Source organism: Platichthys flesus, chromosome 14 (genome assembly GCF_949316205.1).
Source record: "Platichthys flesus chromosome 14, fPlaFle2.1, whole genome shotgun sequence".
NCBI lineage: Eukaryota > Metazoa > Chordata > Actinopteri > Pleuronectiformes > Pleuronectidae > Platichthys > Platichthys flesus.
Genome location: NC_084958.1, coordinates 21,638,679 through 21,654,779, shown reverse-complemented (window position 1 = coordinate 21,654,779; position 16,101 = coordinate 21,638,679). Strand labels below are relative to the sequence as shown.

General features: G+C 45.9%; 1 protein-coding gene across 1 annotated transcript in view; it reads left to right on the top strand.

Moving 5' to 3' along the window:
* Positions 1-2,509: 2,509 nt before the first annotated feature.
* The window catches only part of atp1a2a (ATPase Na+/K+ transporting subunit alpha 2a), a 31,722-nt gene continuing 18,130 nt past the window's right edge, over positions 2,510-16,101 (top strand). The window contains exons 1-10 of the mRNA XM_062403932.1: positions 2,510-2,589; positions 3,522-3,596; positions 5,126-5,185; positions 5,891-6,094; positions 8,271-8,384; positions 8,906-9,040; positions 10,996-11,113; positions 12,491-12,759; positions 14,275-14,473; positions 15,411-15,520. Coding sequence (XP_062259916.1) covers positions 2,578-2,589; positions 3,522-3,596; positions 5,126-5,185; positions 5,891-6,094; positions 8,271-8,384; positions 8,906-9,040; positions 10,996-11,113; positions 12,491-12,759; positions 14,275-14,473; positions 15,411-15,520 — 1,296 coding nt within the window. The 5' untranslated portion in view covers positions 2,510-2,577. The remainder of the gene's footprint in view (positions 2,590-3,521; positions 3,597-5,125; positions 5,186-5,890; positions 6,095-8,270; positions 8,385-8,905; positions 9,041-10,995; positions 11,114-12,490; positions 12,760-14,274; positions 14,474-15,410; positions 15,521-16,101) is intronic.

The window sequence follows — 16,101 nt, the reverse complement described above, 5'->3', positions numbered from 1 at the left end:
AAATACAGAAGGTGTCCAGTTTTGAACATTTAAATTTGAAACGGTTCAGCACCCTGACAGCAGCCGAGGGTTCAGAGTACTTCACCTCGTCTCGCACCTTCCTGCTCAAGTACTAATAATGATCAACTGGAAATAATGCTCAGGCCCCATTAACAACCTTTTAACATTTTAAAAGCGTGACATATGGGTGTAATTTACAGGAAGGCTTCATTTCCCCTGACAGTGAGCACACAAAACCTTTTAAAGAAATATTCCACTTCATATTCACACACAAGGAACAAGCACAGTCATGAAGTCGTTGCCCATGAGACTCAGCTGCAGCCCCTGAATGATCGAGGGTGCGATGCCGTGGATTCCTTTCTGCCAGTGTGTGACACAAAGCTCCCAGGTGTCAACAAATGTTCTAATACAAAATTTTAGGATTCATTTGAAGACATCGTGTCACATCGGCTGAGAGACGTGTCCTTCAATCCCCGAGCAACCAAGGGTCAAACGAAGACCGCCTCCTCTAGTGGGCCGGGTAGATCGCATCCTCCGAAGGATACAGCCATTCTGCTGACTCCTAGCTACTAAGACATAGACCCAAAATAAAGATGGACGACTTCCTCCAGGGAGCCTCTGGGGGGGATGTACAACCAATCGTGAGTCACTCGTGAAGTTTCTCCCTCTCTTTATTGCTTCAAATTGAAACCAAACTTGGAAAAGCATCGGTTTGATAAGAACTACCTCAAATGACAAAAGCCATCTTTGAGAAAAAGTTATTTATCGTATACTTTGAGTTTAGCTTGGTCCCCAACACATAGGAGGTAGGGTTTATAACCTTTACTTCAGCCAGCCACCAGGTGGTGATAGAAACACTTAAGCTTTTTTTCTTTATTGTTATACAGCTAACAAAAGTACGTGCTATAACATCTTCTGAAGAAGTTTGTTGTCTTGCTCTTCAAAGCCACACCTCTAATGTTCCCTTTACACGAGAAACACATAAATGCTAATAAGGTCTTTTGTATATGTGAGATTTTGCATTAAGTAGCTGCTTCAGCTGGAAACAGTGACTTCTTTGTAAGCATTTACATTTATTGGTGTTGATTTATGAGCGTCAGAGGCTGGAGGGTGTTTATTTTAAAAACTCTGGACAGATGAGCGAGGGGAGTTGTTTCCTCAGTTTTCAGACTTCATCACTAAGCTGTTCCTGTAATTACTATTTTTCAGTTTTTTAAATAACCCTCGTTCCTATAACTTGATGAAAACAACTGTCATTCAACATTATCACTGTCGGTTTGCATTTTAAACTTGTAAACATTCCATTAACAGCTCTTGGTTGGAAACAGCTGGTTGCATGACAGGTAGTATGACGTTCTTTAATAGATATAAATAGCTTGTGTGTGATTTTGCATGTTTTGCTTTGTTGATGTTTCAAGTGAAGCTGCTTTCAGACATCACTGGACTCCATAGCTCAGAGTGTCCACCCCCCCCCCCCCACCCCCCCCGCCCGAGTCGGAAGTTGCAGCTGGAACGCTCCCTCAAGTCGGGGGGGTTTGTCTCAGAAGGTCGCAGGAACCTCACCACCCCTGACCTGGAAATCCAAGATGGCTGCTCTGTATGTCAACAGTAGTGGAAGCTGTAGTTTCTACGTGAACAATGTTCTTCTGCAACTGGAACGCTAATAAAGACAATGAGAGATCAATACTCTAAAAGAACTCCAGTAGCATGAAATCTAGAAGAGGAAACCTGCACATTGATGTATTCACCTCATACAGCATAGAGACACTGTAAAGTAATCAGAGCCAAAGCACACAAAATCACTGGAAGCTGCTGAGAAGAATATTTGTTGTCACTCTGACGAAGGATCAGCATCTGCTGCGTGGGCGCCTTGTGGACGAGCCGCCGTATGTTCTGATCACGTTGGACTTTAAACTAATTGCTGCTCTGAATCCGAGTGTCGAGAAAAACAGGAACACATGGAGTTAACAGTTCATCTTTGAGGATCAATCAGGACGTGATTAAAATCTGTTTATCACAGGATTTGTTTATTTGCAGAACAATACCTGAGGATCGTACCGAGGAATCTAAACAGCTGGACCCCCCCCCCCCCCCCCTGCGCTTCCACTTCATTTCAACTCCGGAGGGTCCTCGTTATCACGTTTGTTATAAATACCGCACTGTGTGTTATTCAGAGCGCAGAAGATTCATTTGTTGCGTTGACGGGAGTGATTGATGGGCTGTTGTTCTCCTAGGGATAGTGTGTTGGGTGGGGTGGGGTGGGGGGGGGCATATTGAGCAGGTGCAGGTGCACACACAAACACACACTGACAAACACACAAAGCCCCTGTGTGTGTGAATGAGCCTGGGTGCAAACAACCCACGGGATAGAAGACGAGTGTGCTGGGTGGGGGGGGCTTACGGCTCAGGTTACCTGACAGGAGGGAGCAAGAAGGAGGGGGAATGGGGTATTTGGCATGGGGGGGTGTGCCAGGCCCAAAAAAAGCCACCGGGGGGGGGGGGGGGGGGTTCAGCTGTGGCGTGGGCCCCTGAGCGCCTTCCTTCACATTCTGACCGGCCGGTGCTTGGACGTCCAACATGGGGAGAGGAGTAAGTGTCCTTTGTCTCTTTTAAATAAATCAACTTTAATAATTTTATTCTTGTAAGATGAACTCAACCCTGTGACTTCCTGTTTGCATGAAGACGACTGAGCTCCTGAGTTTGCGTCTCTAACGTTTCCCACATGGCCTGGACGTGCCACATGGAAACTTACTGAGCTGTTTCTAAATGTGGCTCCACGTCTCCTCCACTTCTTCTGTGTTCGGTTTCCTCCAGTCCAGAGAGCGTCTCAGGCTCTGATGCCTTGTTCTCCCTCAACGCGTTTTATTTCCGGTTTGTCGTTTATTTGTGTAGTTAGGTCATTTTAGTTTTTTTTTATTCCTTCCATTGGGCCGATTCCATTTACCTTTATGGGAGGACAGGCTGATAATTGTCCCAGCGCACGGCGGGGGGGAAATTGCTATGCCAGGCACACTTCAGGCACTCCACCGACTGCTCGCTCCCTCTCTCACTCTTTTTGATTACTTTTTTTTTCCCCGTGTCACTCGCTCGGCGCTCTCCTCTCAGTCTCTTTGTGTATCCTCCCTTCACTGACATGCACACGTGCCGCTAAGAGGAGACTGACAGCAGCAGATGATTTCCATGATGCACCATTCTTCCATCTGCTCGTGACGCACACACTCTCTCTCTCTCTCTCTCTCTCTCTGTCTCTCTCGCTCTCTCTCTCTCTCTCGCTAGCTCGCACAAATGAGGAACTCGTATCCTGAGAATAAACATTTCCCCCTCGGTGTTTAGTGAATAGTTTGCCGATAGAGCCAGGAGAGTGAAATTAAGCAGCCGGCACACAGTCCATTGTGCTTCTATTGACACATGTAATATGCTGGTATGAATGTAAATGGCTGGACTCAGCAGGGCCTGTGGGGGTTTGGGGGTTTGGGATCCTCGGGGGTCTGATGTATGGTAACTTCTCTCTCTCCCTGCAGTGTGGTGCCGAGAACGGAGGGAAGAGGAAGAAGAAGGATCAGGATTTGGACGAGCTGAAGAAGGAAGTGTCCTTTGTAAGAGAAACAATCTGTCTCCTGTTCACACTCAGTCCGCAGATCCCCAAATATTGTGACGCCAAAGTCACCAGGTTATCGAACCGGGCTTTAAATGAGAACAGTGGCCCGTACACAAACCGGCAGAGCAGCCTGCTTAGAGCAGTCAGCTCCAGACGAGTTCCCAGCCTGTCCTCTCCTATCTGCTCTGCCACCCTCTGGCTGCTCCTCTTTGTACTCCAAAAGATACTGAATAATTTGTGGGCCACCAGCAGAGTAGAGCAGAGTCTTTGTGTTGTGCGGAGCTGTAGCTCTTTGAGCTGCTGTCAAGACGCAGCCGAGCGATGCCCATGAAGGCCGGGCTCTGTTTTCAGCTGCTCGCTCTATCTCTGATAAAGCAGCGCGTGTCAATTATCAAGTTGGCCCGTGACTGATTAAAGAGAACAAGTCCCTGGATGCTGTCAACACTTTGGAGTGGTTTTGTGATTAAGCGATCTCTCTGCCTCGTGAACTACTTCCTCACTCTGTGATTTCAAACTTTCTTTCTTTTAGTTTCGTTCTTTTTTTGCTGGGTAACCCAGAAATCCTTTTAACAACTGCCAGACAATGGATGATCAATATTGGGTGTAGGGGGCTTCTAAACAAAGCTTAACGAGCAAACCGCTCTCTGAACACTGGGGCTAGTCTTTGAGGTGCAGCTGCAGCCCGCTGTCGTCCACTGGAGGCAACTGGAGGTGAGACAACTGGTGGACGTGTCCCTGTGTCCCTGTGGAATGAGAGAAGCAGCCGTTCTGTGGGACTGATGCCGACTTGACAGCTGACGGCTGAGATTTGGGTTTCTTCTGCTCCCAACTCCATTTTGAAAACTGAAAACAGTGTCTGCAGGGAAGCTCTCAGACCAGATAGAGAGGATTGGAATTAAAAATGCATAACCAGGCAACACAATACACACATTCAACATCAGCATGGGAAATGAAACTGCTGCTTTTGGATGGATTTTCTTTTATTAAGTCACATTTTCACCAGTAGAGAAGAGACGGTTTCCTCAGCTGGCTTCCAGTTCTACTTGTAGATGCAGGGAGAGTGGGCTTCCCTCTTTGACCTCTTTGACCTCTTTGATATGACCTGATTATACATTGAAAGCCCCTGAATCCACGTGAGGTGGAGAGAATAATGTTTTTTTTTCTGCTGGAAGATGGAACTGAATTCATGAGTCCTCCCTCCTGCAGCGCTGCTACTCAAACATTACACACAAGTGGTACTTAAGAGTATAAATGTACTGCCGTACAAGTGAGAGGTACCCAAAAGTAAATGTACTTTTTTAATATCCCACCGCTGCCCTTGTGATCTGTTCAACCATTACTGTGGTCACTCATCTCACTTCCCTTTATAGCTTCTTCCAGACGCTTCTGGACAGTGAGTGTGGTGCTGTGGAATTCACGATATATCACAGAAGAAGTTGTTTTTATAATTCTACTGGCCGGTTCAAATCCTCTGTTTATTGATCCCGTTCCACTGAAAAATCTAAAAGCCGTATTTCCTCCCTGCAGGATGACCACAAAATCTCTCTGGACGATCTGGGGAGACGCTATGGAGTGGAGCTCACACGGGTGAGGACGTGCACGCACACAAACACACACAATCCCGCACGCACAATCTCACACAAACACCACAACAAAGAGCAGACCGTCCCTTATGGAGATGTTATCTGTACGGGCTCTGTACTTGAAAGCAACATCCAGCTCACCTTGAGCCTTCTTCATCTTTAATCCCTGACTCACACACACACATAAACATGTTGATGCACAAACTCCTCAAATCCCCGAGTCAGGCCGACGCAGACACATCACAACAGCCTTAATGCTGTGACCGCGCTCACTGTGCGCCCGGACTTCTCATTGCAGGTGTCGTGAAACTGATTTCTATCTTTGTAATAGTCACGCTGAGGAAAACATGGAAGCTGGAGAGCTCCAATGCAAAACGTCCAGATCTGGTTTATTTCCAGTATGAACATAGATTTCACTGAATTTCACCTTTTCAGGCTTTAAATTGGAAGAAAGAAAAAAGAAGTTCAGTGGAGTTGAATCCAGCCGCTGCACGGCCGAGCACTTTAGATGACAGGAGTCGCCCAGTTTATTATACATGTGGTTTTAAATAGGCCAGGCAGGAATACTTGATGTTCTGCAACTGCCGTCAAATTGGCTTTTAAGCCGCAGTGAAAATGGGACTGTTGTGTTGTAATAAGATTCTCAGCACAGACAGAAACACTCTCACTCCTTAAAAAAATGAGCTCTCTCCCTTCTCCCTCCTCCCAGGGCCTGACCCACGCCCAAGCCGCGGAGTATCTGGCCAGGGACGGCCCCAACTGCCTGACCCCGCCGCCCACCACCCCGGAGTGGGTCAAGTTCTGCCGTCAGCTGTTCGGAGGCTTCTCCATCCTGCTCTGGATCGGGGCGGTCCTCTGCTTCCTGGCTTACAGCATCCAGGTGGCCACGGAGGACGAGCCGGTCCACGACAACGTGAGGAACTGAGGCTGGAAAATATGCAAACGTACAAATTATTCATGCAGACGCAGCCACGCAAGGATAGTTCCACTGGTTATATATATATATGCAGTGTGGATATAAGGGTAAAGATATATACAGTCAGGGTTTGTATTTACAGGTACATTAGTTCATATTATACAAGGAACAACCGTTAATATCTGTAGAAATCCAAAATATAACAATCACTGTCAGCCTCAACTGCTCAAAGGCAAAGGAAGGTTAGAAACATTTCATCAAATCTTTTGCACTGAGGATTCAACCTCTTCATTATGGTTCATTAGCAGCCTGTACAATCAGTAACTGATGTTAAACAGCTCAGTTTCAGATATATCTAATATTACATATCTACATATATCAACATTTTTCCATCTGTCAACCTTATATCTTGTCTTAACCTTTAAAAACCATGAGTCACATTTCCTTATATGACCTGTATTGAAGTCACATGAACAACACGGAGCTGAAAGGAAACAGAAGAAAATGTAGAAAACTTAAGGAGCATGAAAAATGATTTAAATCACATGTGAACTCCAGCAGTTCATCTTCCGAGCGTGTGACTTTATAAGAAGCAGCTGAACCTCTGGCAGTTATCCATCCTGCAGTTTATGGGCAGCATTAGGACTCATTATGTAATCATCATTCGACACTCTCCAAACCTCCGACGGTATTAAAGCCTTACGTAATATACAGTAACACACAGATAGACACACGCACGCACGCATGTACTTTAATCCCCCCCCCCCCCCCATGATTTAATCTCTATATCCAGGGCTGAGCGTGTGCAGCGGGATGCTCTGGTGAGCGGCTTCAAAGCTCCGGCCGCCTGCAGCTCTGGCTCTTTGAGTCTCTGCAGAACGTACAGAGCGTTTAGTGGAGATGAGAATCCAGACTCACAGGGCTCTACACATTGTTGTTGTTGTTGTTGTCTTCATTGAGCTTTGTTCTCGTAATTTTCATGTTCTTATTGAGCTGAGGTGACACAATTTACTGTAATTTCTTTAATCTTAAAAGCTTCGAGATTAGTTTGATGCTTCCCTGATCTGGAAAAGAGAGAATGGAGCTCTCTCTCTCTCTTATGCACACTCTCCACCCTGCAATTCTCTTCTTGCTCTTTCTCCAGCGAGAAGCTTCAAGTGTCAGAATCAGCTCCAGCAAGTTGAAGAGCAAAGCTGAACTTTAGATCCGTTTAAAACACTCTTTAAAAAGCAGCGATTATCTCCAACATTCAGTAGAACTTTAGAAATATGAAGAATTCTTGACAGCTTGGTGTATTTGTATTATCACGGGTGATTTGGGGTTACACTGTCACAGCTCCAGACAATCACCGTGTGTGCCTGCAGGGGGCGCTGCGTCCTGTAAACACTTACATTGTGTTGCTTTAAAATCCATGTTCATAATCTTTAAATTGTAATCTTTTAAATCATTAAGCAGAGCGGAGAGTGTCACCCATCTGCACAGATGTTACTCTGATAATTCGGCACAACGAGAAGCTCCTGAAGCGAGAAGAGTCAAGAGAGCTGAGACTTAACATCTGCTGAAAAACAACAACACGTGTAAACAGAATAGTAAAGAGGAGGCAAATATTTTAAACACTGACAAACGATATTCTGAGGATAGATATGTTTTCCCTTGTTCAGACGAGCTCTCGCTGCTATAGTAGAAACAAAATATTCAGGTGTGAAATAGCAAAGCAAGCAGTTGTTTTTGCAGGATTTTATTTTCCAGGAGTCCAGGACGTAGACCTCGAGATCGAGAGCTGAACCTGTAACAGCTTCTTCACTGCTAGACCAGAAAATATTCACAGAAAATATCAAGAAACCAGAGTAGATGCTTGTGGCTGTCACAGAACTGAGAGTCAGGCTGCAGCGTCTCTCGGTGGCTTCGCAGATCAAACTCTCCGCTCTCGGTCCTTCTTGGTTTTCACGAGACAGATGTTCCCTTGAATCAAACGTCCACCATGACAGGAAGAGACACCAGAATTCAGCTGGAGGATGGATTCTCCTCTTAAATCCCGTCGGGACTGAGAGCTTCTGCAGTTTTGTTTTTGGGCTCTTGACTCTCTGCATGTTCTGGGTCAGTGTGAAGCCTGAACGTGCCTCACGTCAACCAAACTAACTCTGTCTCCCCCCGTGGCTTCGGCTTTCACCAGCTGTATCTGGGCGTGGTGCTGTCGGCCGTGGTGATCATCACCGGCTGCTTCTCCTACTTCCAAGAGGCCAAGAGCTCCCGCATCATGGACTCCTTCAAGAAGATGGTGCCTCAGGTGAGCTGATTTGCTCGGTGTCGTCCCGGTGCTTCTGAATCAATAAGCCGTCCCTCGAGTGGAGCTTACACTCGCACTCGAGTAGAAACCTAATAAGCTTTCACAAAAGAAGAAGAATAAATGTTTGAGTGTTTGCATAAAAAACTCCCCTCACGTTCTCCACCTCCAGCACTTTGATTGCCTAATTCTTTAATCTATTTAGGCTCTTTTCACTCCCTTCTTGTGCCTCCTCCTTCTCTCTACCTGTCTTCTTTCTCCCTTCTTCCTTCTCCTCTCTCTCTCTCCCTCTCCATCTGCCTTTCACATACCTCTACAACCTCTGGCACCTCTTTTTTAATCTCCCTCCTATCTCCTGCTCTGACTAAATCCTCTCTCTGTTCCCAAACTCTCTCTCTCTCTCTCTCTCTCTCTCTCTCTCTCTCTCTCTCTCTCTCCCTCTCCCCCTCTCCCTCTCCCTCTCCCTCTCCCTCTCCCTCTCCCTCTCCCTCTCTTGTCTCCTGCTTCCTTTCGCTCCATGCCAGCAAGCGCTGGTGATCCGGGAGGGGGAGAAGATGCAGCTCAATGCTGAGCTTGTGGTGCAGGGAGATCTGGTGGAGATCAAAGGGGGCGACCGCATCCCAGCTGACCTTCGAGTGATCTCCTCCAGCGGATGCAAGGTAGGGGGGGGGGGGTCCAGGGCTCCACGCCGAGGGGAGGGGGGGGCAGGAGGTCTCACTGGGATTACAGTAGTACTACTTTGGTCTGTCTGTCTTCCTTCCTAATTACCTTATGCTTTCCAGTGGTGCAACACAAGGCTAAAAAGTTAGTTGACATCAAATATTTTACTTAACTTTTAAATTAGCTGTAAATTCCATTAAAAAAACACATAAATTATATTAGTTGTAAATAGTATTAACTCATTTAAATGAATTATGAAAATACACATTATCTTGATGAGTGTATTTGTATTGAGTGTATTTTTATTTCACCAAAAGTTTGTACCAATTCATCTCGTTGATGTTATTGAGATTATCTGAAAACTTTGAGATGTTGATCAAAATTAGAATTAGTTATTAATGTTAATTTAAAAATTGATCATGGTATTTACCCCTGAGACTTGCTACTACACTGGTGATTAAAACAACAATACATAGAACAAATACTGAATTTGACAATTAAAGATCGACTTTGTACATATCTTTTGTTAGATTTTCAATCCCAGTTTAATTCAGTTTGATTTGAAAAGCTCCGGATCATAATCTTCATTATCTCAATGCACTTTACATAGAAGGTCATCAACTTAACATCCATAGAGAAACCAGCAGCACTTTGTCCACTGGAGAGAAAAATCTCCTCATAAACATGAACTTTTATAGTTTATGTATTTCTGTGACATCACAGCTCACCTGTCTGTTTCCTGTCTGTGCTGCTCAGGCTGCTGCTGCAGGTTCTTCACATGAAAAACAAATCCTGACATCATCCAACAAACACACCGGCTGTGTCTAATTTGCTTTATAAATAATGATCACGTCTTAATGACCCATATGCAGTTTTAACGCCGCTCTTTACCCACTTATGCAAAAGGGGGACGGATGGTATTAAATAGTGAATATTTCTCCCACTAATGTTAAAGGAGATAAATGTCTCTGTGGCTTAGGGAGGCACATTCTGCTGCAGTGATGAAGCTGTTTAATAAAGTGCACGTCTGAGCAATGATCACAGATTAGCTGAAGATGTTCCCGAGGTTCACCGCCATTTATCAGGAAGTCACCCGCTGCCCCCGCCGGCCTGCGGCAGGTCAACCGGGCATCATTCAGCCTGAAGTGAGAGTTTGTCATGTGACGGTGGAGAACCCCCCCCCACCCCCCAACCAATCCTTCACCGTCCAAACCATCGATCTGGTGATTCACTATTTGCGTTGGGCGACAGAAAAAGTATTAAAGTGAACCCTGATAAAACAAGAGGGGAAGTAAACTCCTCCCAGACAACTCAATAATAATACTGCATAAAATATACATTACAATACAGGGATCTTTAATTTTCCAGACAATTGTTCAAATCAAATATTCCAGGGAGTAATGGTGTGTGGTTTTGTTCTATTAATCCTCGCTGAGGAGCATTAGGGGTCGTTGGAGGTCAACTGGGTGTTTCCAGATATTAAAATATAATAAATACCCTAATATCAGGGAGGGGGGGGGGGGGTCGTGTTGTCTGTCCTTATACACAATCTGTGGTCGGGACATGTCCCACCTGAATATAATGTTTCATTATATATTATAATACATAAATTATATTATCTATGGCCATGCTATCAATTCAGGGCGATCCCTATTTACCCCCCTTGGAAACAAAACCTAATCATTTTGTCTCTGGAGCAGAACTCGATAACCATTACCTATTATATTATATTATTAATATGATTTTAATATTACAAGAGTGACAACTCCAAATGAAGTTTCCTCCTGCTGGCTCCCATCAGCTTGACATGAGTCTCCTCTCACTCCCCCCCCCCCCCCGTCAGTGCCACCTCCTCGCTCTCTCCTGTTTCTGTCCCTCCCTCTCACTGTATAACACTTGTGTCTCTCCTCCCTGCTCCCTCCCTGCTCCCTCCCTGCTCCCTCTCCCTGTCCAGGTGGACAACTCCTCTCTGACGGGGGAGTCGGAGCCCCAGACTCGCTCCCCGGAGTTAACCAACGACAATCCTCTGGAGACCCGCAACGTCTGCTTCTACTCCACCAACTGTGTCGAGGGTCAGTGCCTCACATCTGGGGTCTTCCCTCATGATACCTTTTTGTGTTACCTGGAGATTTGACTCAGCACCCAGCCATGAATATCACTGCACAATTCATCACACGTTCCGTAAAGATTATTATTGAGTGTTTTCCCTTTGAGATGCAACCAGTGGGGATTGGAGTCGGTATTTCAGTTGCTATCAATCATTAAACAGAGACGCAGTGAGCACTCCAATGGCATCTTCATATTAATATCTGCAGCTTCATCAATGTCTCCATCTGAATTGTAACGATAGAATATATATAACTCATATATATAAACAGTTGGACTTCTCATAGAGTCTGTTTTGGGTAAATCCAATCATTTGTCAATCAAGGACTGAGCCAGAGTTTATTACTGGATCAGCAATCACAGCACAAAGTCCATTCAGTATCTTATGATCATATCACATATTGTATATCTGCATCAAATTACCATTTCTCTGAGTAATTAAAATACTTGTGTTCCCAAGATCTAGATGCATCTTGGGAAAAACATAGCAGCAAATTTAATCATTTCAGAAATGTATGTAGTTGTTTCCCCTGAAGACGAAGATCAGAATCAGTCATAAAAAGGATGAGATAGAGAAAACAACAATAATCAGATTCCTAAAAAGAAAACCTCTTCCCTTCTTTCCGGGGCAGAGACATGCAGATAGTTTTGTGCTTTTCAATGTTTGCTCCTGCCATCTCTGATTCCACCACAGTGCAGGTCAATTAAATCATGTCTGCAGCGTTCACAGGATTCACAACGATATCAAAAACAACAACTAGGGACAATATCTTTTCTCCCCCAGAAACACTTCAGCTCCTGTTTTCATTAAAGCTGCTGAGAAAGTAGTACCTGGGAAAAACAGCTGATCCCAAACTCTGTACATTACAAACTTTGTGCTCTTTAGAGATTCAGGATTCTCTCCACACGCACTCGTTCAGTCCAGCATCTGTTCGGCTGCACCTGAGCATCAATCACCAGCCAGCACCTGTAATTCATCTCCATCCATCACTGCCCCTCATCCAGCCGTCAGCTCCCCATCAACCCTCCTTCCTACTTACCACATGCAGCAGTCAACCCCTGCAGAGTCCTCCACGCCGTCTTATCACTCATTGGTCTCTTGACGCACAACTCGGAGAAACACACACAGATCACAGAGAGCGGGAAGACAGCGGATCAGTTAGACCTGTGATCTTCTGCTTTTTACTCCCCTGGGGTCACGATTGAAGAGCATTTTGAAAAACCTGACAAAATGGGTGATTAATCATCTGTTTGGCTCAGGAAGTATACGTTTGTTTAAACAATGTGTTGAACGCTGGTGTTATTGTGGCGCGAGCCGAACTGAATCCTCTCCTCCCTCTCAGGCACCGCCCAGGGCATCGTGATCGGCACCGGGGATCGAACGGTGATGGGGCGCATCGCCACGCTGGCGTCGGAGCTGGAGGTCCGCCAGACGCCCATCAACATCGAGATCGAACACTTCATCCGCCTGATCACGGCCGTGGCCGTCTTCCTGGGCATGAGCTTCTTCATCCTGTCCCTCATCCTGGGCTACAGCTGGCTGGAGGCCGTCATCTTCCTCATCGGCATCATCGTGGCCAACGTGCCTGAAGGCCTGCTGGCCACCGTCACTGTGAGTAGTGCATGTGTGTGTGTGTGTGTGTGTCTGTTTGTGTGTGTGGGTGTGGGTGTCGTACTCGCCTCTGGACAACAATGTGCACATCAGGGTGCCATAAACAAGTTCTCCTTACAGCAGGGTCACAACATTCTTCCTGGAATAGAAAGAGAACTAAGCCGTGGGGAAAAGTCCAAATTTAGCAGCTGCACTCAAACATACAAAAGGTTAAATAGTGTTAATAATGATTTAAATTATTTTAAAAATAATTTACTAATTACGAGCGGAATAGTGAGTTCTGTAGGACGAGGACGGTTTGGTGGGAGCAGTTTTTGTGTAGAATTAGAAGCTGTTGTGTTTGTTTAGTATAATTAGCATCAAGCAAAGACCCTCCTGCAGGGCTCGTAAACAGAGGTGTGACTAATACAGTGGTTAATGCTCTTCTTTAAATGGTTGAGGATTTTTCAGCGTCTCTCTCCTCTAGTGCGTTGTTTCAGTTTTTGTGTGAGTATATTTTAAAAAGCCTAAAGTAAATTTCATAAACGGGCTGAAAGAGTCAGGAGCTAAAAACCTGTTTTTCAGACAGAGGCTGAAAAGAGGAGCTGCAGCAGTGGAGCATGAAAACCTTCTCAAATAATATCACAAATAAGAATCATGCACCTGAATATAAGTATAATGTGTCCCATGAGTAAGTGAAGTAGCTGGAAACACACTTGATTAGACCGTTTATTTTCTCCACAGGCTTCAAAATCAAACTATTCACATGTAAAACCTGTGGAACTGAGCAGATCATTGAGTTTTCACATCGAGCAGCTGCTTTCACATTCCTCAGCCATTTGATCCATTGTGAGGAGTATCCCCCCCCCCCCCCCCGCTCACTGTCATGGCTCACCTGAACGGAACATCAGTGTTCAGAGTCACGCTCGTGCATTTTCCTAAATCCAATTCGACCTCAGTGAACATTAAATGATTGTACAGAGCACAGGTCTGATTTACTGCCGGAGGTTGAAGCGGCTCCAATGCTGAAGGAGCGTCAAACTTTTTTTCTGCAACAATAAACAAAGCGAGCGCTGAGCCGGACGCCAGCTGGCATTTCAAACGCCACCAGTCGACATCTCCCTGGTCACAGAAAATAAATTAACTTCCAGTGGCTGGTTTTCTCTTTAGCTGCTTTTCTCTTTTAATCACCGTGAGAGGAAATGTTTGTGAGGTCTGCATCTGCTGGATTTAATGTATGTGGATGTGTGTCTCTTGAACATATAGAATGAGTCTATGCATCATGTTTACCTCTGCCTCTGCACCTGTTGTGCAGACACACACACACACACACACACACACACACACACACACTCTATCACATTTGCTGTAAGGCACCTGGACCACGCATGATTTCACATGCACAAACACTTGAACGCACCGGTGCGTACACATGCTCTCTCCCAGTGTTGACCAACAATCATCCATCCTCTCCCCTCCTCTGCCTCCCCATTCTATCTCCCCCCCACTCCCCCTCACCTCCCACCGTCCTCCCAGGTGTGTCTGACTCTCACTGCCAAGCGAATGGCCAAGAAGAATTGCCTGGTGAAGAACCTGGAGGCCGTGGAGACGCTCGGCTCCACCTCCACCATCTGCTCCGACAAGACGGGCACGCTGACCCAGAACCGCATGACCGTGTCCCACATGTGGTTCGACAACCAGATCCACGAGGCCGACACCACCGAGGACCAGACAGGTAAAAAAGGGGAGGGAGGGAGAGGTGGAGAGAGAGGCGGGAGAGAGGAGAGAGCATGGTGGGAAGATGGAGGGACGGATATATAAAGGGGAGTGTGTGTGGGAGCAGAGAGAGATGGGGGGGGAGTGTGACCACCTGCCGAAATTCATCTGCACAGTGCTCACCCTGCCAGCCGACTCTGCTGCTGAGCTGCAGACTGGATTAAGTGAGCGGTGGAATGCGGTGGGTGGCACAGCCCTCGGCGACGAGTCCATTCCCCAGAGGTCCCGAGCGAGGCCACTGGATTCAAGTCTCAAACAAAACGGCAACAAACGAAGCCAGATTTCACAGAAGCTGTTTAGCAATAACCCAAAGGTTTGAGAGAAAGAATAACAACAACCGGTGTGTGCATACTAACGAGTGTTCAGACACACAACGAGTCGTCAGCAGTGGTGACAAAGGCCACGCGGCTGGAGCAGTGCAGGAGCTGGAGGGAAACACTGGATTCATTGTTCAGGAGAACAGACGACTGGATTCTCAGCAGCTGTCCCAGGTTCTGCTTAGATTCGTTGAATTTTAATAAACTCCTCTGAGTGTTTTCATGTTGCTCGACACTTCATCACGTCCTGTTTGCACGTTAAGAGTGACAGTGACGCTCTGGAGGACTGGAGCTGATATGAATATCTGCAGAAAGGTCACGTTCTGTTTGATTGCAGGTGACGAGGGAGGAAATCTCTGGTTTTATGTTTTCGAGACGTTCTGGTTAAATATGAATGTTCTCCAGACAAATCTCCTTTGTTAAGAAAAAGTGATTCCTCAACTTAATTGACCCCCGTTCTGTTATTTAGCTGCAATATCCAGTTCTCCTCTGTGAGCCGACAGGGAACTCAGTCGCATAAATACTGTATGAGCCCGACTTTAAGCTGTCTAACCAAAACCTTCTCTGCTATTCTCTCAGGTTCGGGTTTTGACAAGAGCTCTGCTACTTGGACGGCTCTGTCTCGTGTGGCCGGCCTGTGCAACAGAGCGGATTTCAAAGCCGCACAGGAGCACCTTCCTCTCCAGATGGTATTGACTTCCACCCCACGCTGACACTACAACTGCAACTTTCCTAAACCTTGGCACCGGTGCTTCCAGTCTCATGAATTATCTCTGCTCGATAATGCATCAGGGTATAATGGGTTTAGTTTAATCCGAGGACATCATGAACAGGCCTTATCGGATTTGTACCAAATAATAGATGCACATTATTCATAAGACATGATTTTGCCTCAGTGGTTTGCCGGTAGGGTGAAGCTAACAACATGGCTAGGTGAGCTGTCACTCAAAGAGAAAGAGAAGCAGAGGCAGAGGAAGTATTCAAATCCTTTACTTACTATGAGGGAAGGCAGCAGGGTGATCATTTAAATCACAGGTGAGACAATAACCAACACTTGCTGCGGATTCTTCTACTTCCCTCCACAGAATCTGTTCATTAGTACATTTTGAGGAATCCTGCTGATAAACAGACAAATTAAGGATAATTAAAACACTAGAGCAGCCTCGATAGAGCAACTACCTCAGCTGTAAGGACCAAACTGCTCGTACCCTAACTAGGCATCAGTTCCCTTAAATGTGCCTGATTGTTTTTCATCAAGAACCATGAACGA